This window comes from Budorcas taxicolor, chromosome 19 (assembly GCF_023091745.1).
Source record: "Budorcas taxicolor isolate Tak-1 chromosome 19, Takin1.1, whole genome shotgun sequence".
Lineage (NCBI taxonomy): Eukaryota > Metazoa > Chordata > Mammalia > Artiodactyla > Bovidae > Budorcas > Budorcas taxicolor.
This window is the reverse complement of record NC_068928.1, coordinates 26,926,826-26,948,620: the sequence shown is the minus strand read 5'-3', so window position 1 is coordinate 26,948,620 and position 21,795 is coordinate 26,926,826. Positions and strand designations below refer to the sequence as shown.

General features: G+C 55.9%; 4 protein-coding genes across 4 annotated transcripts; all 4 read right to left on the bottom strand.

The window, feature by feature from the left end:
• Positions 1 to 455: 455 nt before the first annotated feature.
• TMEM95 (transmembrane protein 95) lies at positions 456 to 1,897 on the bottom strand. The gene is made up of 7 exons (XM_052658764.1): positions 1,678 to 1,897; positions 1,395 to 1,451; positions 1,148 to 1,228; positions 1,027 to 1,047; positions 814 to 894; positions 611 to 698; positions 456 to 483 (listed from the first exon to the last, which is right to left on the bottom strand). Exons 1-7 carry the CDS (start codon positions 1,844 to 1,846, stop codon positions 456 to 458), a joined length of 525 nt encoding a protein of 174 aa, XP_052514724.1. The 5' UTR covers positions 1,847 to 1,897.
• A 283-nt stretch (positions 1,898 to 2,180) lies between these two features.
• KCTD11 (potassium channel tetramerization domain containing 11) lies at positions 2,181 to 4,380 on the bottom strand. The gene has a single exon (XM_052658312.1). It carries the CDS (start codon positions 4,147 to 4,149, stop codon positions 3,451 to 3,453), a length of 699 nt encoding a protein of 232 aa, XP_052514272.1. The 5' UTR covers positions 4,150 to 4,380; the 3' UTR covers positions 2,181 to 3,450.
• A 1,272-nt stretch (positions 4,381 to 5,652) lies between these two features.
• ACAP1 (ArfGAP with coiled-coil, ankyrin repeat and PH domains 1) lies at positions 5,653 to 17,909 on the bottom strand. Its single transcript, XM_052657849.1, has 22 exons — positions 17,346 to 17,909; positions 16,756 to 16,813; positions 12,879 to 12,998; positions 12,655 to 12,708; positions 12,506 to 12,564; positions 12,087 to 12,270; positions 11,913 to 11,957; positions 11,720 to 11,815; positions 11,533 to 11,607; positions 11,331 to 11,440; positions 10,105 to 10,156; positions 9,919 to 10,019; positions 9,509 to 9,632; positions 9,207 to 9,418; positions 8,555 to 8,624; positions 8,339 to 8,433; positions 8,070 to 8,242; positions 7,328 to 7,500; positions 6,688 to 6,797; positions 6,495 to 6,605; positions 6,088 to 6,137; positions 5,653 to 5,777 (listed from the first exon to the last, which is right to left on the bottom strand). The coding sequence occupies exons 1-22, from the start codon at positions 17,396 to 17,398 to the stop codon at positions 5,677 to 5,679; spliced, it is 2,226 nt and encodes a 741-aa protein (XP_052513809.1). The 5' UTR covers positions 17,399 to 17,909; the 3' UTR covers positions 5,653 to 5,676.
• Positions 17,910 to 18,972: 1,063 nt separating this feature from the next.
• Positions 18,973 to 21,326, bottom strand: LOC128065418 (uncharacterized). Its single transcript, XM_052658608.1, has 6 exons — positions 20,833 to 21,326; positions 20,410 to 20,517; positions 20,234 to 20,305; positions 19,919 to 20,004; positions 19,572 to 19,823; positions 18,973 to 19,214 (listed from the first exon to the last, which is right to left on the bottom strand). Exons 1-6 carry the CDS (start codon positions 21,324 to 21,326, stop codon positions 18,973 to 18,975), a joined length of 1,254 nt encoding a protein of 417 aa, XP_052514568.1.
• Between the last annotated feature and the right edge of the window lie 469 nt (positions 21,327 to 21,795).

Here is a 21,795-nt window from a genome sequence, read left to right as displayed (position 1 = left end):
GTCTCACTCTAGGGGGAGGGATTTTTCCAGAACACTCATTCCCGGATTCCCAATCAGTCACAGGAGGGCCAAGAGGAGTTTCTGGGGCCTGGCAGCTCCCACGTTCCGGGAACAGGCAGAAAGGGGATGTGGGAGTGGTGGTGAGCAGAGGGGATTCTTTCCTTCTGTAGATATTTTCCTGGCACGGGGACTGCCCCCGTCTGATTGGTTGAGGGATGAAGGGGAGGAACTTTCCAGCTGTGGGTGCCTGGGTCCCTGGCGACCATCTGACACTGGGACTATGGGGTATGTCTGAGTATCAGGGTCTGGAAGATTGAACCACTTGGGGCTGGAACTTAGGGTCTGGCTGTCCCCCGCCCTCCCCACCCCACCCCCAACCCAAAGAGAGAAGTGGACGTCGTGGGCACACGAGCTCCTTAGAACTGGAGGCTAGGCTCTGTCCTCGTTTTCACAAGTCAACTTTTTGCTTGGAAGTGGTTGTACCTGAGGGAAAACAGAGGGTGGGAGGCCTGGGAAAGGAGGAGGGAAGGGCCGCGAGGGCAGGAGGAAGGATGAGGGGGTACTGGTGGGAAGTGGTGAGGCTGTCTCCCTCCCTGATCCCGCAACTCACTCCACCGCGAGGCTCGGAACACCCAGGAGCAGGGCAGTTCCGCACACAAAGAGGAGCAGGATCCGAGCTTCCCAAAGATCGTGACTTCCTATAGGGGACCCAGGAGGCAGTGAGTGATCCTGGGGACCACACCCATCGATGCTGGGGGAACCTCAGAGCTCAGAGATTTGGGTGGGGGTGAGGCAGATGTGGGGAGTAAGGACCTGGGAAGCAGCGCTTTCGGGGCCAACAGTACACCTCGAAACCCTGGCAGGTGGAACAGTTGTACAGGATGGTGCTGCCCCCTGCAGGAGACAGTAGGGCTAGCAGTGCGGCGGGAAGCCTCCGTTTCTCTCTGCTTCCACCGCCCTCTGTGGCCGCTCTCCTGAAGTGCCCCAAGCCCCTGGCTCTCGCTACCCCTTCCCTTTCCTACTCACGGCAGGCGGGAGGGCAGAGAGCTGAAATGAAAGACAAGGCAGGGTGGGGGCGGGTGAGCTCAGCCATACACCCCTTTGCCCAAGGACCTAGGCACCCATTGGTCCTTCCCCTCATCCGTACCTTCTCTGTTGTACTCGGGGAGCTTGGTCTTTTGAAGCCATTGCCAATATGAAGGGAGTGAGTAGAGAGACCCTTTGATCTCTGGGGAGGCAGAAAGCAGCTAGAGTGCCCAGGGCCTCAGCAGGGCTGGTTCACCTCCACCCCTTCACCCAGCACCACCCCATCACGCTCTCCTGTCTCCATCTGCCCTCCACCCTTCCCTACTCCCCCTCCCCCTCCTTGGTTGTGCCTTCCCCGTTGACTTCACCCATGACTCTCAGGACTCTGTGAGTCTTCTCTGTGATTTTGTTCAAGGATGCATCATCTGTGGAGATGGGTAAGGACGGGGTGATTCCCTCATTGACCTGGAAGGAGGTTCTGGGCCCTTTCCCAGGGTCCAAAGAAGCTCTCCCAGAGGGAGCAGAAAGTGTGTCCAGAGAGGGCTGTGGACTGAGGAGATGGCTGAGAGGCAGAGCTGTGAGGCCACTTGCAGGCCCGTTGGGGCGCAGGGGTGACTGTTGCTAGGCCCATCCCTGGATGTCTGATTTTACCTAAGGCAAAGGCCGAGAATGTCCAGGAGACCTCACAGTCCTTCCACTGGACCTCCATCTGGCTGCAGAGCCGAGCCAGGCGGCCCGACAACTCACGGTCTGGGAAGCGGCAGAAGACACAGGCCTCAACGGCTGCCAGGAAGATCCCACCTAGTGCCAGTGTCCACATGAGGCCGGCTGGGGGCTGCTGGAGGGAGGGCTGGCCCCACCTAGGCTGGGAAGGTATTGGAATGCTCTGTGATCCTTATTCCAGCCCTTTGTCTGGAGGTTCTAGAGCATTCTAGCACAGTGACACTGCCCCATCTCTGGCTGGGGTAAACTTGGGGCCCAATGAACTGAGGACTGGAAGAAAATTCTTCTAGTGGGAGATGGATAGAGAAAGCAGGGCTTCTGCTATACCCCCAACCTAGCCCTCAGCAGCCTTTATGAGTTGGTGATTCCAAAAGCAATTTTATTTTTCTTCCTGTAAATCATGACCAGTGATAAACAGTAAGTGACTCCCCAGTGAAGCTGTTTGTGAGTATCCCATACCCCCAGGGACTCAGAAACCCATCCCTGTCCACATCCTCCCCCACTCTTTCAAACTCTTCTGTTCATCTCTTCTTCGCCCTGAGCAGCCTTGGGCCTTGCCCAGCTATCTCCTAGCAACAGGCTCATGGTTGCCTTAGCAACAGAGAGTTCTATACAGGCCTCCAAGGCCTAGCTAAGCCCAGTGACTTCTCTTACCTTTCATTAGAAGATCCTAGTGACTCAAAGCTCAGCAGGCCCCTCCTGCCTACGTGGATGTGTGAAGCACATGTGCACACACACCCCTTGTGATTAAACTAATTGTCAGTCTACTCACACCCATACCACAGACACACCTGGTACCAAAACAGTTGCTGGGCAACCCCAAACAGGCCTGGACATGCAGAGGCCACAGAAAGACCAGCATACAGACACCACCTCCAGCAACATGGCTGAGAGTCAGGATGCAGGGATCCACGCATCAGTCAGAGCCACTGGCTGACAGGCACGTACACATGAAGGAAGGAAGGCCAGGACCCAAGAAGATGCCCCGCTCTTCCCTATAGCCACCCCCACCTTCAACATGGGATTCTTTAAAACACCTGGATCTCCAGAGGGATGCTCCAGCCCCACAGTTAATGGGGATTCTCCTAGCTCCCTTATGCCAACCTAAGGTGGGGCATAGCCCTCCCTGTCTCCCTCAGTGGTGGCTTAGGACACAGCAAGGAACCTCCCTTCCCATATTTCACAGTGTTCTGACCTCTCATTTGTCAGGCCAGGCGAGGCCACCATCTCCAGGAGAAGTCACAGTCCAGGAGACCACATTAGAGCAATCCAAAGTTCCTCTTTCCCTCAGACCTCACCGTCCTTCCACAGTCCTGCTAAGTTGAGCCTGGGCAGAGAAGCATACCTGCTTTTCCAGACACTGAATACTGAGCTCCAAGCAAGGAAACACCGAAGGTCCCCAGATTCAGGCAGGACCAGCCAGGGAAGCCTCCTCAGCCCTCCCAGGATCGGCTCCAGTCCAGACCCACTGATCTTGTGGGCTCTTGGTGGGCTCCTGGTGGGCTCCCTCCAGTGTGGGGAGTCCTGTCCATACTTGGGCTCTCCAGTCAGATGCAATGGGGCCTCTGACTCTCACAGCTCCCAGAGCAGAGCTAGGAAAAGGCCTCAGGAGAATCTTCAACCCCTTTAATGACCCGTTCTTTCTCCCCCCCCACCCCTCCATGAAGTCAAACTGAGGGCAGCATTCCCAGGTCTCAGTTCCTAGTGCCGAACAAAGCGTAGAGATCGGGAGTTGAGGAGGTCTTCAGGATCAGGGAAGACAGAGTCGAGACGGAAGCCATGCTCCAGAGCCACCCGCAGCACCTCCTCCAGGAAGCTGGGTGTGCCCACCACCTCCCGTGGCTCTCCTGGTGCCCCGGTCCACAGTGGCTGCAGCCCCAGTCTGCGGTACTCCACTTCGGGGAGTTCCGTGGGGCGGGGGGCCCATTCCAGACGGAAGTGTGGGCCTCCCTCTGCCCTGTCCTCATTGGTGACACCAAATCGGGCCCGCAGGGCACCCAGACACTCAGGATCGGTGCAGAAGAGATTGGCCCGGAAGGTGTCCACCTGGACAGAACTCAGCTCATAGTGGTGTGGGCCTCGACGAGCAGAGAAGTGCACCAGGCGGGGGCTGCTATCTACATCTGCGTGGAGCAGGGCGGCTGTGTGAGCTGGGGTCCCCCGAGAGGCCTCCAGTTCCCGCAGGGCATCCAGGAGGGGTCGGATCTGGTAAAAGTCTGCCTCTGCCCTGAGAAGCGCTGTCTCCCCATATCCAAGGGGCAGGTCTAGGCGGCCCAGCCGGAGGAAATTGAGGATGTGCCGGAAGGCCTTGCCATCTCGATCGATGAAGTAGTGGCCACCTCCCTCAGGATTGAGTTTGGGGGTCATGGGGGTACCAGCCCTAAACATGGCCCCCAGCATGGAGTCTGGGAATCGAGTCAAGGTCTCCAACGTAGTGGAATATAGCGTTCCCCCGACATTCAGGGTCACGGGGCCCCCGAAGGAGGGGGGCGAAGAGGGCACAGTAGGAGGAGAAATTTTGAGGAGTATAGAAGACACTGAAAGAGAAGAAAAGGCAGAACTTCCTGGATGTGTGCAGAACTGGGTGGTAAGGTTCAGACTGTCTATGAGTGGGAGGCACAGGTTGGAGTACAAGGCAGCAAGATTTGGGGCTCACCCTAGCTGCCTTGGTGGTGGGGGATGGTTTCTGGGCACAGAGACGCCGGAAAGGTCGAGAGAACGGATGAAAAGAGCAGAGGGAAATCAGAGAAGTACGGGAGATATAGATCCGATTCTGGGTGGTCAGCGATTCCTTTCTGTGGTCTTCAGACGGTGGCTTTCCAGAATCCAACCAGCAGGTGACGGTGGCGAGCACAAGGCCGACTCTGAAGGGTCCAGCTTCTCGGGCAGATCGCTGTCACCGTGGGCAAGTCCACGCAGGGCTCCGGGGGCCAGTTTGAGGCCTTGCCTTGCCTGATTCCGGCGCGGGTCCCAGGAGATGGAGGCGAGGCTGATTGGAGCCGATGGCGGGAGGGGGGAGGGGTGCCTCTGTATCGGCTGGGGACCGCAGATGCACTTTCGGTACAAGCTGGGAGTGTCCGAGGACTCCGATGGAAGCAGCCGGGCGCCGACGCCTTCCTCGGGTTTCGCTGCAACCGCTTAAGTCCTCTCCGCCCCCAGGAAGTGGCCTAAGGGCAGCGGCCGGGGGCCCTTTAAGAGGCAGCCCCGCCCCCTGGGCGCCCCGCCCCTCGCCCCCGCCCCCCGTGGTGGAAGCTGAGTGGCGAACCAGAGAGACGGGGCGGACAGGCTGGACCAGCGCACGCTAGTGGGGGTGGGGTCCGGAGGGTGACTCAGTTACGTCGTTCCGGATGTACCCGCGACGGCCTCACGGGCCCCCAGGTGTGCCCGACCTCACGTCTGCAATTCAGTGGATGCCGGCATCTCCAATCCCGCCGCTCAAGAAACTGAGGGCCAGCCATCAGGGGTTGGGGACCTGTTCCTTTTCTGTCACTCCCACGGGGAATTCCCGAGGGGGTGGGTGCTGAGCATCCACATTCCAGGGATACCTCCGGGCCAGGGTGGCCTGAGCCAGCCTCGCCATCCCTGCCGGATGCCAGCCGCCCCCCCTCCCCAAGGCTAGACCCAACCCACGCCACGCAAGCGGCCTCCGCCTGGCCGGACTGGCCTGGCCACGTCGCCTGAGCCCGCGAGCCCCCGCCCTAGAGGCCGAAGCTCCCACTTCACTCCCAGGAGTTGCCCCTCCAGTGACTCCAGTTCGAAAACTCCCAATCGCTCCTGCACCGCAAGAGTCGCAGTGCCCTATATCTCACCAGCCGGAAAGGGGTGGCCAATAAATGAACTTTGAAGAGCAAAGCACAAAGGCTTTAATGGAAAGGGCGGGCGGTGGGGAGGGAAGGGATGGGGGTGCGAGCCCTTGAAGGCCTGGGATCAAAGCGTGTGGAGGTCATGACTACGCCGGCTCAGCTTCTCCGGGTCGTCGGATGCCATGAGGGAGAAATCACGGAAGATGTCAAGATATGTCTCGTCTCCTGAAGGGAGGGAGAAAGGGCTGAGAAGCTGGGTCCTAGCACGAATAGCACAATAGGGACAGCCCGGCCTGGTAAGAGCACGCGCTTCCAACGTGGGTGGAGGAGATGTCTGTACTGTCAGGGCAGCGCCCTCGCCTATTCTTTGCTTTGTTTCAAGGACCTGGAGCGCAGGATGCGCCCAATACGTGTTTGTTGAATAAATAATGTAATTAATTAATGAAGCTGAGGACAGGGAGTTGGGGACAGGTCACCAGGGGCCAGAAGCCCACAGTTACAATGTTGTACAGGGCGGAGGGGAGGTGTACTTTACCAGCCTGGCCCTGGGCCGCGTCGGCCTCCCGCATTTTTGCCAATCGTAGCCTGAAGGGGGAGAGAATTAAGGAATGGATGACATTCTCACCCCACCCCCACCTTCCCATCCTTTGAGCTGGGTTGTTTCATTCACCTGTTTTCCCAGGGTCTAGTATTTTACAGATTCCTGACAACGTTAATGAATGATACCTCTCTCAGAATAAATCCACCAAGGAAGGTGAGTTTATCCTGTCCTCTCCCCTTCCTACTCCAAGCCTCAGTCAACACCCGGAGAAGCCTTTCTCAGTCTGGTCCAGGAGCTGGCCCCGCCCCTTCCCAGGCCCCGCCTGGCAAGCTGGGGTCTGGCGTGAGCCCCGCCCAAGTGGATAGTGCTAGCGCGAGCCCCGCCTCCCCAGGCACCCTCACAGAGTGACGATGTCAGCGTTGGCTGTTTCCACGGCGATGGTCAGGGGGTCTCTGCCTTCAGAGTCTCGAACTCCCAGATCGGCCCCCCGTTTCAGAAACAGGCAGGCCAGCCTGGACAAGATAGCCAAGTTCAGCGGGCCTCTCACCCTGTCTGGAGCCTTCCTCCCGAGGCCATCATCCCTGTCATCCCTACCCCGTGTGGCCAAGAATGGTCGCGTGGTGGAGCGGGCCCCGGCCTTGGTTGTCCACTTGGTTCACGTTTGCCCCGTTCTGGAGGAGAAACTCACAGGCCAGAAGAGAATTCTGCATGGAGAAATAGAGAAGGGGAGAAACCGTGGCAAATTAGAGACAAAAGATATTTTGGAGTTGGGTCAGTTCAGTGGTATGGGATGGCAGGCTCTGCTTTTTTTTTTTTAAGCTTTATTTATTGACTGCACCAAGGGACACCTGGGATCTGTTCTCCAATAAGGGACTGAACCCACAGCCCCTGCCTTGGAAGTACAGAATCTTAACCACTGGACCACCACCAGGGAAGTCCCTCTGCTCTGGCTCTTTACACGTTATTACATCCATAGTACAACCTAATAAGGCATGTTATCCCTATTTTACAGATGAGGAAACTGAGGCACAAGGAGGTTCACAGCTGTAAGTAGTGAGGGTCTGGATCCAAACCCAGGTTTCTCAGCCTCCAAATCTCACCCTCTTAGCAATCTAACTCTACTGGTTATCACTCCCTAGGGGCTGGGGAGAGGGTTAAGAGCTGGGACCAAGGTCAGGAGAGGGAAGAGAGGAGGAGACCAAAGGTGTTGTAGGGAGGTCACCAAGACTCTCACAGCAGCTGTGGCCTGGATCAGTGGTGTGGCATTCTCCTGACCCCCGTTGACCCAGTTGACGTCGGCTCCATGGGCAAGGGCGTCAGCCATGGTAGGAAGGGATGGAGGGTGCCCAGCAGCTCGAAAGAGCAGGGCCCCGGGGTGCAGGCTCTCCAGGTCCTCAGAGGGGGGCTCTGTGAAGGGGAACCAGCCATGAATCTGAGAAGGAAACCCCCAGCACAGACCCCTGACATTGTGATGGGATAGGTCACTTCTCAATTGTGGGGAGGACTCCAAGACCAGAAATTGTGGTGGGGGGTGATGGAGGGTGTGAGAGGATATGGGTGGGTCCCTAGGCATATAGTATAGACAAATCTTTCACCTCTTCCTGTCTGACCACCTCAACTGGTGGGGATGATGGGGGTGAGCTGATCGTCAACCTCAGCTCTCTTGATTCCCTCTCTCCGGCCAAGCCCCCACCCTCATCCACAGGCCTCTGGAGACCTTCAATCATTCTCCTGACTCATCTCATGCTGTTGGCACCCTCCACAGCCCTTCCTGCTTCCTCCCAGCCCCATGGTCCTTCCCATCCTTCACTTTAATCCCCGAAACTCTTGCCTTATAAAACCAGTGCTGGTACAGTCTGGCCCCTCGAACATTCTCAAGGGGAGGACCTAGACCTGGGACTCTGTGCCTCCTCAATGGGCTTGGCACTGTGCTGAGTGCCCAGCAGGTGCTCACAGATGCCCAACCAACCGTATACCTGGCTTAGAGCTGAAGCTCCCCGGCTTGGGCCTGATACGCCCCGGCTTTGGGGGCACAGGAGGATGTCCCCTGGGGGGCCCCCGGCCACCTCTTCGCCCTCGAATCTCGGGAAACTTGGTCAGGAACTTCTTCTCCACGTATTTAGCATGAATCCAGGCCTCCTTCTCTTGCCTGGCGGGGGAGCGTTGCAGGGGAAGGAGACAGTCTTCCCTCCTCTTGTCCTGGGCCCTCCCTCCCTCCCCACATGGAGGGTGGCCCCAGCCTCACCGGGAGCAGCGGGGTCCTGGCTTCTTCACAGCCATGGCCTCCACTCGGGCTTCATAGATCTGGTTTATGACGACATTTCCCAGCTCACACATGAGCTGCAGGTGGCCCAGGTGGAGACAGAGACAGACAGGTAGGGTGTGGGTGAGTGTCTGAGCCTCAGGACTCTGCGGCCCTGCCCTTACCCGACCCCATACACTCAACAGCATCCCAAGTCACCTTCACGAGTTCTGGCTCCCATGAGTCAAGGGTCAGAGACCGGACTTTGGAGAAATGAACTCCAAGGCTCCTAGAGAGCAAGAGGGGATATGTCAGGCCCTCTGTGGGGGTAGCTGCTACTCCTGGAAAGACTTAGGGGCAAGGTCCTGAGTGGGGAGGCCCATGCAGATGCACTGGGCCAGGAGGCAGAAGGCAGCCAGGGCCACGTGCTCTTGACCTGGATCAAGCAGGATTCTGCCTGTTCACCATTCCCTCTCCTCCCTTCTCCTCATCTTCTCCAGCCTCCTCCCCTCTCTCCAGGCATTCTGGCCTGGACAACTCTTGCCATGCCACTCCCCTCCCCGCTCCCCACTGAGGGCTGTATAGACCTGCTAAGGCCTCATAACATCATCTCTCTCTGCTTTTCATCAGCTCCCCAACCCTCAGCAGTCCTGACCCCACCCCTCCTCCAGACAAATGGATCAACTCCCCTGGGTGTCCTCCTGCCCTGGCCAGACCAGGACACCGAGGGCCTGGCCCCACCTGGGTCCACCTTGGGCCCCAGAAGCTCAGCCCAGGGAACAGGCAGAGTGTGAGAGGAAACCCAGGCAAGTCTCCTGCCCCCAACCCAGGAGGAGCAGGGGCCCACGCTTGGGACCCGGAAGGGAGAGACCTGTGAATGCCAGAGCACTGAATGCAGAGGGTGACGCCAAGGTTGATGCTGGCCCACTCGGGGGCGGGCTCCCGGCAGTCACAGCACTGGGCATTGCCGTCCACGCTCTGCACCTGGGCTGCCACATGTCCCACTCCACTAGGCTCCCTTCCCCTGGTCAACCCGCCAGGGCCCAGGGTGGCAGCAGAGCTTATGGCCGGGTGTCCCGAGCCCTGTGGGGATAGGGGAAGAAAGAGTGGCTGCAAGGGAAGCGATCTCCTAGCTCGCTGGGCAGCCCAGCCCTGCACTGCCAGTTAAGGTACCTGGCCTAGACCCCGGGGGCTGTCATCAAGGCGAGCCTGGCTGAAGGCTGTGGCGATGCTGCTCTGGACGGCGCTGACCCACAGCTGCATGAGGCGCTCTGAGTCAGCCTGCAGGAGGCAGGACCTGGACCAGAGGAGAATGGAGAGCAGGGAGGGGTCTAAGCCCTGGGGAGTCAAGTGGCAGGATGGGCAGGCTGACATTCAGCGAGTGTGCGGCGGGTGCCAGTCATATGGAAATACCTCTGCACCAATTGGTAATACCCTTCTAGATACGCCCCTTTGCCCTATACTCTCCCCTCAAGTTGACCACCAAAAGGTTAACATCTGGGGCAGCATGAGGGGCCTCCAAGACCCTTGCCAGCCGGTAAGATTGAGACACACAGGCCATCACCCCTGGGCACTGTACTCACTTGCTGGGGGACACGACCTCAAAGCAGAACCGTCTTTCTGAGTCAGGACAGAGCTTCACTGTGCAGAGACGAAGGTCATCCACCACCACGGTCACAGGGTCCTGGTTGGGGGAGGGCAGATGTCTAGGCAGCCACAGCAGGGCTGAGTCCTCCTGGGGCCCAGTACCCAAGATCCAGCCTACTCACCTTGTACCTCTTCTGATAGACCAGCTGGTTGCTCTGAATAGTGAACCAGCGTCTGGAAGAGGTGGAAATAGCATTCATGATGTGGGGGTATGGCTCAGGAGAGGGACAGGAGGAATGTGGTGCTCTCAGCTTCACAGAATCTCACTGAGAAGAGAGCCCTGGGCTGCCCATCCCAGGAGATGTTGCCGAGGAGGGGCATCTGGGGACACGTGAGGGGTGCTGGTCACATCTCAGCACCCAGTTGTGATAGATTCACAAAGACAAGTTTCCAGCAGATGGCAGTAAAAATGCTTTGTCTAATAACATAAGTCCATTACTACAACATTTTGGCAAATGTAAGTATCTTGGAGAAGGGGCTCCGTTTCTTAATTTGCACAAAGATCCCTCAGGGGCCAGCGGTGGCCCTGGAAGGGGAAGGGGTCACATCAGAGCAGGTCACCACCCTGCTCCACACCCTCCCATGGCGCCCCACTTCCCTCAGAGCACAGCCAACGAGGCCGTCATGATTCATACCCCGTTAGCTCCACCTGCATCTTCTACCACTTCCTCCTCCCTCCCTCTGTCCACACCCAGGGCCTCCCCTCTGTTCCTTGAACGCTCCAGGTTCCTCAGGGCCTTGGAAGGGCTCCTCCTTCAGCCTAGAACATTCTCCCCCTATATATCCTTCCAGTCCTCACTCAGCAGTCACCTTTCCAGGAGGCCTAGACTGACCACCCTACTCAAAGTCACAGCTCCTTTCTGGCTGTGTCCACATTGCTTCTTTGTTGTTTTTTGCCTATGGTATTCTTACCTTCTAAGATAACATATAATTCACTTAATTACCATATCACTGTCTATCTTTGCTGATGGAACATAAAGTCTCTGAAGGAGGCAGTGGGGGGCGGGGGGTAGAGGCAGTCTGTCTGTTTTTCCTGGCTGTATTTAACACATGGTGTGTGCATGCTCAGTTGCTTCCGTCATGTCTGACTCTTTGTGACCCTATGGACTATAGCCCCCCAGGCTCCCCGCCCCATGGGATTCTCCAGGCAAGAATACTGGACTGGATTGTCATGCCCTCCTCAGGGGGCATGGGGGATCTTCCCAACCCAGGGATTGAACCCAGGTCTCCTCTGGAGGAGGATTCTCTACCCACTGAACCACCTGGGAAACCCCATTTAACACACTATAACCACTCAAAAAAACCCCAAAACCGATGGTTTTGGCCGATTGGGGTGTTCACTCCTCACCTGCTCCAGGTCTTAAATGCATTGCTGGCCCTTTTGAAGAGATGTCCTTCCATGACCAAGCCACCAGGCCCCTCCCTTAGGCTTGGCTCTGGCTCCTCCCCACCCAGCTCCTGGGGGCACAAAAGTGTCAAAGGGCAACTGAAGGGGCCAGAGACCAAGGCCCCAGGGCCATCCGCCGCCTGTCTGCGGCCCCAGTCCTCACCTTCTGTTTTAGCAGCACATGTCTCTGCTCCATGTCCCTCTTCTCGCGGGCTGAATTCAGGACCAGCTGGTGTAACTGAGCACAGGAAGGGTATCTCAGATGGCCCCAGCCTCACCCACCAGGCCAGGAGAGTCATCTCAGAGCCCCTTCCCTCCCTCTTCCACCTCCCTGCTCCCTGGGGCTCTACCTGGCCACTCAGCTCCTTACGATATTGGGCCAGCTGGCTCAGCTCTTCGTGGCCCTGCTGGAAGTGGGTAGCCTGGGCCTCCACCAAACGCAGCACCTGGGGACAAGGTGGGCAGGGGGCAGACCCCTCTCTTTCCCCGGTCCCTCATGCTATCAGCAGGCCCCTCCCCACCCCCACCCCCACCTCGACTCACAAACTCCATGATGTCAAACTTCCTCTTGTCCTCAATCACATTGATCTGAGAGCCCAAAAGATCTCAGGTCAGTCTTGAAGACACACACCCCACCCCTCCCACTGCACACCGGTGACTCCAGCCTCAAGGTAATCGAGGCCCTGGTACCCCAGGAGAACAGGTAGGGACAGGCACCTGCAGGGCATAGTCCAGGGCCCGGCCCCGGTACCCAGCTCGAGCAACCTTCAAAGCAGCTCCAGCCTCTTCTGCCTCCTGGGCCCGGCGCCTGGGAACCTCTGCATTGTGGGTAAGAGCAGCCTCCAGGCTCTCGGCCCCCCGCCAGAAATCCCGGCCAGCCTCTCGGAAGCTCCGGAGACCTCTGGAGGTGCAGGAATAACACGGAATTACCCATACACCCACCGACCCCAGCAGAGAAATCCCTAAGGTTTATTCACAGCCTTGTAGCTATGGACACTCAGGACTTTGAGGGGATCCTTGAGGTAGGGGATAATGATCAGGCCACCAGAAGCCTCCAATCTCACAACTCCTTTATTCAGGGAGGCCCCCATGGTAGTGGGAGAGAGGCCAGAAGACTGGTTTCCCTCCCAACTCACTCCTTGACCAAGGTCTGAATTTGCCGCTGCAGTGTTTGCTGGGTGGCGTCAAGAAGCTCCTGAGGGAAGCAGAAGTTGGCAGGTGGGGGTCAGGACCACAGACTTCCTTGCTCCCCCCACCAGCTTCCCCCACCCGCCCCCCCACTTACAGCATGGCTGTCCAGCTTGTGGCTCAGGCTCTGAGTAAATTTGTCCAGACACTCCTAGGCAAGAAGATGCAGAGAGAGAGTACCAGACAAGGGCGGTCGGGTCCTCCCATCCCTAGATTTCTGACCTGGGACTGGCAGACCCCAGACCAACCCTCCCCTCGCCTTCCCCAGGGTCTCTCCACATCCCAGACCCCACCACAGCCTGGACTGGACCCTCCACATACCGCCATCATGGGCTCTGGTGGTCCCAGGTGGGCGAGATCACAAATGCCCACAATGAAGGCCCGGCTGGCAGCAAGGTAGTTCCGCCCACTTTCCAGGAGGCCATTCCCCAGTTTGAGGAGCTGGGAAACAACAGAGCAACAAGGAGTCCTGCCGGTGCCACCAGTACCCAGTGCTGCTCCTCTCCTGTCTGACTTGTCTCCCCTTTCCCAGGGCTGAGCCCCTCCCTCCCCCACCTACACTTCTCTGCGGCCCAGTCTGGTTTCTAATACACACGAGCTGCTTTCTCATCTCGGTTTCTTTGCTCCCACTGCTCTGGGCCTGGATCAAAATCCCTCCCAGTCTGACAGCGGAGCCAGTCGGTTTCACCTCCCAGACATCTCTCCTGCCCTGCGACATCTGCTTGGATCCAGAGTTCCCCAGAAACGCCATCCTCAAACACTGTCTGGCTCTCAGGATGAAACCTGAGCTTTACCTGCTCAGTATTAAATTCTACAGAAATGGGGGATACCCTGGCTGTCCAGTGGTTAGGACTCTGAGCTCTCACTGCCAAGCGCCCAGGTATGATCTCTGGTTGGGGAATTAAGATCCCACATGCTTTGCCCCCCCCCCCCCAAATCTATACAGTATTTACTGTCTGGAGGTGTCCATTCTGTGCTTAGTGAACATTTCCTCATAAATAGTAATCAGTCAGCCAGGCCACAGGGTTAGGGCAGAGATGGTGCTCTTAGGGCCCATTCTGTCTGGCCCTAAATTACAAACAAGGAGGCTTAAAAAAAAATAATATCGGAACCAGTCTATTCTGAAGATCAGCCCTGGGATTTCTTTGGAAGGAATTGAAACTCCAGTACTTTGGCCACCTCATGCGAAGAGTTGACTCATTGGAAAAGACTCTGATGCTGGGAGGGATTGGGGGCAGAAGGAGAAGGTGACGACAGAGGATGAGATGGCTGGATGGCATCACTGACTCGATGGACGTGAGTCTGAGTGAACTCCGGGAGTTGGTGACGGACAAGGAGGCCTGGCGTGCTGCGACTCATGGGGTTGCAAAGAGTCGGACACGACTGAGCGACTGAACTGAACTGATAGTTACTTTACAATGTTGTTAGTTTCTGCTGTACAGCTAAGTGAATCAGCCATTTATATACATAAATCCCCTCTTTTTAAGATTTCCTTTCCATTTAGGGCATCAAAGAACACAGAATAGAGTTCTCTGAGCTATGCAGTGGGTTCTCATGAATTATCTATTTTATACACAGTGTTAATAGTTTAAATATGTATGTCAATCCCAATCTCCCAGTTCATTCCACCCGCCTAGGAGGCTTGATAAACAAAGGACCAGTGATTGGCCTGAGGAGGGTCCCTGGGAGGCCCCTGTGGCAGTAGGAATAGCCTGAAGACTGGTTTCCCTCCCACTCACTCCTTGAGGTGGCCGACTCGGAAGCCAGAGCTAGGTTTTCTGACCCCTGGTTCTTTTCACCTGCAGGAACTGCATGGCTCCTGGAGATGACACCATTGGTTCCAGCCTGAGTCACTGTAACTGGGAAGGGGCAAGAGTTCATGGAGCCTGTCAGTTCAGCCTGGGGATCTAGAGACCACCAGGGCAGTTCTATGAGGAAATCTTGGGTAGCAGGGGCTCAGAAAACATGGGCTACAGAGGTTTGCTCACGGAACTTTTGCTGAACTGAAAAACACTTTTTCAGGCTAGTGAAGGCTTCAGGGAACTATAGCTTGACTTGAAGATGGCTGGCAGGGTCAGTAACGGTCAGGAAACAGACCACAATCAAATTTTATCAGATGTCACCCTTGAGTGTCCGTAATAAGGGACAAGGACTCAGAGGATCACAACTCCCCTGCGGGACTGAGTGTCCAGTTTTTCCCTTATTCACCCTGCCTGCCCAAATAGTTGAATAAGGAACTTTCAGAAGACTGAACTAGTGACAAACTGGTACATCCATACAATAGTACGGGCTCAGCAATGCAAAAGGCATGAGTTCCTCATCAACTATTAATGAACTGCTGATAACTACTGATAGGCCACAACTTGAATAAACCTAAAGACATTATTTTGAGAGGGAAAAAAAAGGCCAATCTTGAAAGGTCACATACTGTATGATTCCACCTAGATAACCTAGAAATGAGAAGTCTAGAGATAGAAAAGAGATGAGTGGTTGTCATGGATAAAGAAGGGGGTGGGGATGGAGGGTACCATTATAAAAAAGCTCAAAAGAGTTTCTTTGTAATGATAGGAGTTTTGTATCTTGAGTGTGATGCTGGTTATAAGAATCTATACATGTGATAAAGTGCCACTGAATTATACACAAAGATTTTTTTTTTAAAGAGTATATTCAGGGATTTCCCCGGGTGGGTCCAGTGGCTAACACTCCATCCTCCCAGTGTTAGGGGGCCCAGGTTCCATCCCTGCTCAGAAACTGGATCCCACATGCTGCAACTAAAGATCCTATGTGCAGCAACTAAGACACAGCACAGCTAAATAAATAAATGAATTTTTTTAAAAAAGGGTATATGCAAAGCAGGTAAAATCCAAGTGAAGTCTTTAGACAGCTTACTGTATCATGCTAGAAGCAGTTTCCTGGTTTGAGCAGTATACTACAGTTATGGAAGATGCTACCATTGGGGGAAGCTGGGAGATGGCCTGTGCCTCTTTGTGCTATTTTTGCAATTTCCTGTGATCTGCAATTAGTTAAAAATAAAAAGTTTAACTTAAAAATATATGTATATATTCATGTGTACAACTGTGTACAACACCAGAAACTAACACAACATTGTAAATCAGCTATACACCAATTTAAATGTATCTGTTTCATTAATAAATGTATCTATTAGTTGGTTACCTACTAACTTCCAGGTCATGGCAAAGGCCCTGGGGATTGAGGGGGGGCGGGGGAGGGGAAATGTAAAAGTCCCTCATGATGCTTCCAATCCAGGAGGGAAAAGTAGACAAGAAACAAACTTGGCAAGTGGGACAGACACAGGCTAAAGGAACCCCTGTGACTCCCGCCTTTGCATAATCCTCACTCCTTGAGTGCGGCTGAGTAAGGATTATGCTTCTCACCATGTGGCAAGGGCAATAGGATGGTGCCCCCAAATGACAGAGGTAACGGATTTGCCCCGTGATCACATTCTGACATAAACTGACGGCATCTTGTCAGCACACACTTGGGAAAGCCTACTATTGGCCTTGAAGAAGAAGCAAGCTGTTATGAAATAAACTGCCTATGGACAGGGCCCGGGGCCAGGGAACTGTGGGTGGCCTCTGGGAGATGAGGGCCTCAATCCCACAACAGCCAGGACTGAACTCTGCTTTGAGCAGAGCAGAGCACAGTTAAGCTGTGCTGACCCACAACTATGCTAATACCTGTGCACTATTTGAAGTCAGGGAACGTGTAATCATTTGTTATACAATAGAAAACTACTACAGCAAGTAAACACATAACATAGTTGAGATAAATGTTGTAGAGGGGAAAAAAAAAGCCAAATAAGGGGGATGGGAGCGTGGTGCTGCTTTTGTAAAGAGCAGCCAGGAAGCCAGGAACGCCTGACTGCATCATGTCAGTGTTTTACTGATTTGTTGCCCACAGTCTGAGAGTCCCCTGAGGGCAGAAACTTCTGGGGGCTCAGGGTCCCGCATAACACAGGTCTTCAGAAGGAAGTTCACAGGTGAGTCTTGTTTTCCAAGATTCCGAGCTCCTTAAGGATACAGAACCACCTTTTGGTTTCTCTGTAGCCCCCAGTATCCACCCAACCTGGTTAATGTTTGGTAATCTCCAGAATTTATACTTAGTCTCTACTTTTCTCCCCAGCCCTACCCTTCTCGTCTCACTCGCACCCTGGGTCACCCCTCCACATTCGGATCACCTTTTCCAGCCGGGTCTCCAATTCTGACACTTCGGCTTCCACCAGCTCGACAGAGGCTCTGGGAAAGGACGGACAGTGTCATGGGAACAGAGCTTGGGCCTATCTGGTCTGTCCAGTCAGCAGGGTCAGGGGTTGGGGTTGGGAGCCGAGGGTTTGGACAGAAAAAGCTGATGGGTTAAGAACTTCCCACCCACCCGCTCTGGCTCGCTCACCCTGCACAGTGTGGGAGCTACTAAGGCCCAGGCCAGAGCAGGAAGGTAGAAAGAGGGTGGATGTGGCGAGGGCAGGAAGTTGCTAACCGCCCAGAGCAGGTGCTGGGGGAGGGGAGGGGTCCCCAAGAGAGGGAAGAGGGAGTGCCAGCTCTGGGGTTGAGAGAAGCTGGAGGGACCCCCTCCACACTGGCAGAGGGTGGCGAGCATCTGAGCACGGGATCTGACACCAGAGGTTCGGCTTTGACTTCTATGCTGGATCTTGCCCCTCTGAGACCTACGCCCTGGAAAGACATCCTCCGTCCAACATGGGGAAGGTTGTGTATATTAGGGAGTGTCGGACCTCCCCACCTCTGCCCCTGGACACCTGTGTACACTTACCGGAAGCGGGGTGAGTCCTTAAGACACTCCTCAAAATCCAGCTTGACCGTCATCTCAGCTAGACCGCTCCGGGGCCAGTGGGCCCTCGGGCCTGGAGGGGGAGCTGCAAGTGCGGGCACTCCCCTCGCCTGGGGACGTGCTGATGAGGGAGGAGGGGAGGGTCCTCCCCTGGGGCGAGCCTGGGGGTGGGGGACAGGATTCTTTCCCTAGGGGCAAGGGGTGTCCTAGGAGAAGCTCTCACCCCTCACTTTCAGGCAGTGCTGGGAGGGGTGGAGGCGGGGCCAGGGGTGGAGAAGGGCCTGAGATCAGAGAAGCCACAGCCCCGCCCTCGGAGACTATCTGCAGTCACCTTCCTAGGGCCCTGGTCTCTCTCAGCTTGTCCTCCTTCAGTGGTTGAGTCATGGAGGCCTGAGAGATACAAGTTCAAACCTGATTGCCTGACCCTGGGCAAGCTGATTCCTCAGTTTCCTCATCTGAAAGATGGGGATGATAACTCCTACCTCCAGGGTGGTTTTAAGAATTAAAGAGGATACTGGTAAGTGTGTGGTTGAATCACACCAGTCATTGTCAGCCCACTGCAGGTGGGTCTTCCTGGGCTCCTGGGTACCTGTTGAGTCCAGTCCCCCTGGCTATGCCAAGCTTTTTGCTCTGCTCTGCCTGCGGTTTCCTGCATGTGAACTTCCATCTCTGCCCCCCTTCTCCTCAACGACAGCTCAGGATCAGCCTGGGACCCCAATTCACAGCACCTAGACTCCTGCTCTTCTCTTTATTATCTATCCCGATTGACCAAGGGTGGTAAGGGCAGGGAAAGTTGGCTTCCACCCCATCCCCAGCTGGCTACAGTTTCCATTGTCTGGTTTCCTCCTCCTGAGTCCACTGGAGCCGCAGGGTTTCCTCTGGAAGAGGAGGGGCTGGGTTAGTGGCTTTCTTGCCACAGGCAGAAGATGTGGCCCACGAACCCCAGACTCCCTAGAACCTACCCACTTAGCCCCTCGCCCTCCCCAGCCTGCCCCTTGCCCCTGCTCAGGCTCACGTCTGTGCTGGTTTTGGTTTGGGAAGTTTGGATGACTTCCGGTTTCCCTCTCTGAGCCTTCCTTGCTTTGCCAGTTCAGCCCCTTGGATACCAGCCACTGACACCAGTCAGACATTGCTTGGGACCCACTATCTTTGGAGCACCGGGCAGTACCTGGAGCGGGGTAGGTGGCAGAGAGGAATCAGGGAGGAGGCATGGGGGCAGCAGTGGTACCAAGCTGGGGGGCCGGTACCCATCCCTCTGAGCCTCCCTGGGTCCTCTCCACACAATCCACATTGCACACAAGAATGTGGAGGGCCTCTCTCATCACCTTTGCCGATCTGCTGGCCTGAAGGGAGTAGGGGGTTGGGAAGATGGGAGCTTGCCAAGAGCCAGGCCTGGTGAGATGGTGGCCTGGTGCCCTCACCAAGCTTCGATGATGTCACTATCACCTTCCGGGAGCTCTCAGTGGCCTGGAAATCCTGGGAGGAGCTTCCCGTGTGGTCTAGCAGACGGACCTCAGTGCTCATGGGACTCTCGATCACCCAGTTCAAGTTTGTGGGGCCTGGAAGTGTCAGAGGACCAGGGTTGGCACACCAATCAGTCTGTTGGCTCTTAGCCCTCCCGCTCCTGGGCTGACCCGGCTGAACTCTCACTGCTCTGCTGCTCATCTTCTGTGTCCTCCTCAAGCTCAGGGTGGGGCCAGCACCTCAGGTATCTTCCTTTGCTGTAATACTCCTTGCGCTGCAGATCAATTTCCTTCTCCAACACCACAGTGGTGGATGAAGTTGGGGACAGATTTCTGAAGGCAGGGGAAGCTGAGGAATCACCCAAATCAATCTGAGTCATAAGGGCACCTAGAGAATACAGGGCACCAGCTTCATTGTGACCCCTAAGCAGCCATGAGAAGCTCAAGCCTGAGGTTCTCATCTCACTTCTATCCCCTCCTCCCATTTTAGAAAAACATCAGTGACCTTTCCACCCCCTCAGAGTTCTGTGGGGCTTTCTGTTCCTCCTTCCCAGCCAGCCTTCCTTGGGGCCTGATGGGGACCCCACCCCAGCTGCCCTCTGTCTACCTTGGGGACAACAGCCAGCACGACTTCCCTCTTAGGCAGCAGGGCCCTGGGCTGACACCCACTGAGGAAGACAAGCTCTGGTGGAGAAGGTTCTGGACTACAATTCCCTTGGGTGTCTGGGGGCCCCCCATAGCTAACCTTTGGCTTCTAGGATGTGGTTTCTGGCCACTAGGCCAATCTGGCCCTTGACTCCTCCAGTCATTCTTCCTGCCCCACCTCTTTCCACAGGCCTGGGCTCTGAGTCCAGCATCGTACTTCGACTGCCACTGCTCATACTCACACCACCCACACTGCTGTTCTTGCTGTTATCCAAGGGAGGGTTTTTCTGAGGTTTCAGGAACTTCCCTTCATTGTAGTGTGCCTTGCGGCGCTTTTCAAAATCATCGGATTCTGTGGGCCAGTGTCAGAGCATGGCTTTCCTGCCAGGCTCTCCGCTGAGCTCTCACTCCACCTCCCCTTCCACTTAACCCCACCCCTCATCTCACGTGTCTTGGAAAAGCTGTCTGAAGACCCCGAGCTTCTGTTATCACTGTACAGGACCTTGGGGCAGAAATTGTCCATTGCTGCAAACCTGAAAGGGAGGGAGACCAGTTGGAGGCACAGAGAGAACAAAAAATGGGAGCAGGTGGTAGCTGGGGCCAAGCTGGCAGACTCCCCCACCTTGGCCTGAGTGAGTCCTGATCTAAATTGTAGTACCTCCCACTTGGAGAGCCAAAAAGCAGAGCTGGCTCAGACCCTAGTTCAGGGGTGGAGGGGGCAGGAGGCCGCAGGTCCCTACTGACGGCTGGCAGGACTCTCACCTCTCTGCTAACTTCTCAGGAGTCATTGTGTGAGAGGTACCGGCAAGCAGGTCTTCATCGCTGTCTTGCAGCCTGCAAGGGAGGGAGGCAGCAGTGCCTCAGAGCAGGCAGCAGGCACTCCCCTTCTCCTTAGAGAAGAGAGTAGGAGCTGAAGGGCTACAGCTGCAGACTCGCACCTGTGGAAGGGAGTGCTGGGCTCATCCACCTTCATAAAGCCATAGTTCTTGTCAGCAGGGTGGTAGGTCGCCAGGATATTCATTTCATCCCAGTGCTGAGACTTTCTCCTTCGGGTGAGGAAAGGATACAAAAAAAGGGGGAGGAAATCTCCTAATGCTCAGTCCTCCCTCACTCTTTCAGTCATTCAAAACTTTTTCCGACGTGTAGGAGGCTGAGGTAGGGTTACACTTGATGATAATCAAGTGCTATGTAATCAAGGGTTTATCCTATACCTGCCTCTCTCTCAAAGGCCAGGAACCTCGGATTCCCCACCCAATTACCCCCACTTACTCTCACTTTTAGTTCTTGGGACTCCACCCCCTTTCCCCTGCCTTGGCTTCCTCCTGTGTCTGGAATCCCTTTCTTCCTCCCCGGCTCCTTACCTCTCCGCCCCGGGGGATTTGTGCACCGTGATGGAGCTGCTGTTTTTTAGGATGCTCCGGGGCCGGTCCTCACAGGGTCTGTCTTGGCGCATGCAAGTTGACTCGGATATCGTAACGTTTGCCGAGTTGTACAACCCAGACGCCCCGGACCCCGGGTTGAACGTCCCGGATACACTGGTTCCAGGGAAGGGGGGATTAAACCCGTCAGGTTTTGTACGGGACCCAAAGCTGTGGCCCGCGACTTCCCCAGGATGCTGGTTGAGCCCGGAACCGAGGACTGCTGTCCCTCCGGAGGGCTGGCTAGAATCAGGACTGCGAATTATAGTTCCCCCATTGTGCGTGGGGGGCCCAGAACCGTGAAACATGGTTACTCCGGAGAGCAACCCGGCGCCTGACTCGACTCCTCCGATGCCTCCTGGCACCCCCCTGATAGCCCCACCAGGGGATTCTCCATTGAGGCCGCCAGCAGCCCCCACACTTTCCTGCTTCTCCATGGCCCCACTAGGGGGCCACTCTCAGCTACCTCGCCCCGCCTCCCTGCTGCACATAGCCCCGCCTCAGGCCCCGCCCCCACCGCGGCTGGAGAGGGACGCTTGGGCGAGGCCTGGGTCCCCTCCCCCACCGCTCCCTGGAGCCGTGGGGGGCGGAATCAAAACTGTTTAGGGACCTCCGACTGGAAGCCTCTCAGGTTGCCCCTCCCTTTCTGTCCCACCCTAAAACCTTTCTTTGTCTTTGGGATTTGTTCCCGCCCTTCTCCCCCATCACCCTTATCCGAATTATCCAATCATAGTCATGGTCCCGGACGCCGTGCGAGAAACCTAATTGTGACGTCACACACAGTCCAACTGAAGCGTGAGCATCTGGGGAGTCTTGCTGGGGGGTTGTTAATAGCTCTGGGGGTGGCTGTCTTTGAGGGCTGTCAGCGTCGTTGCCTGAAACTACCTGCCAGGGTTCCTTTGGACT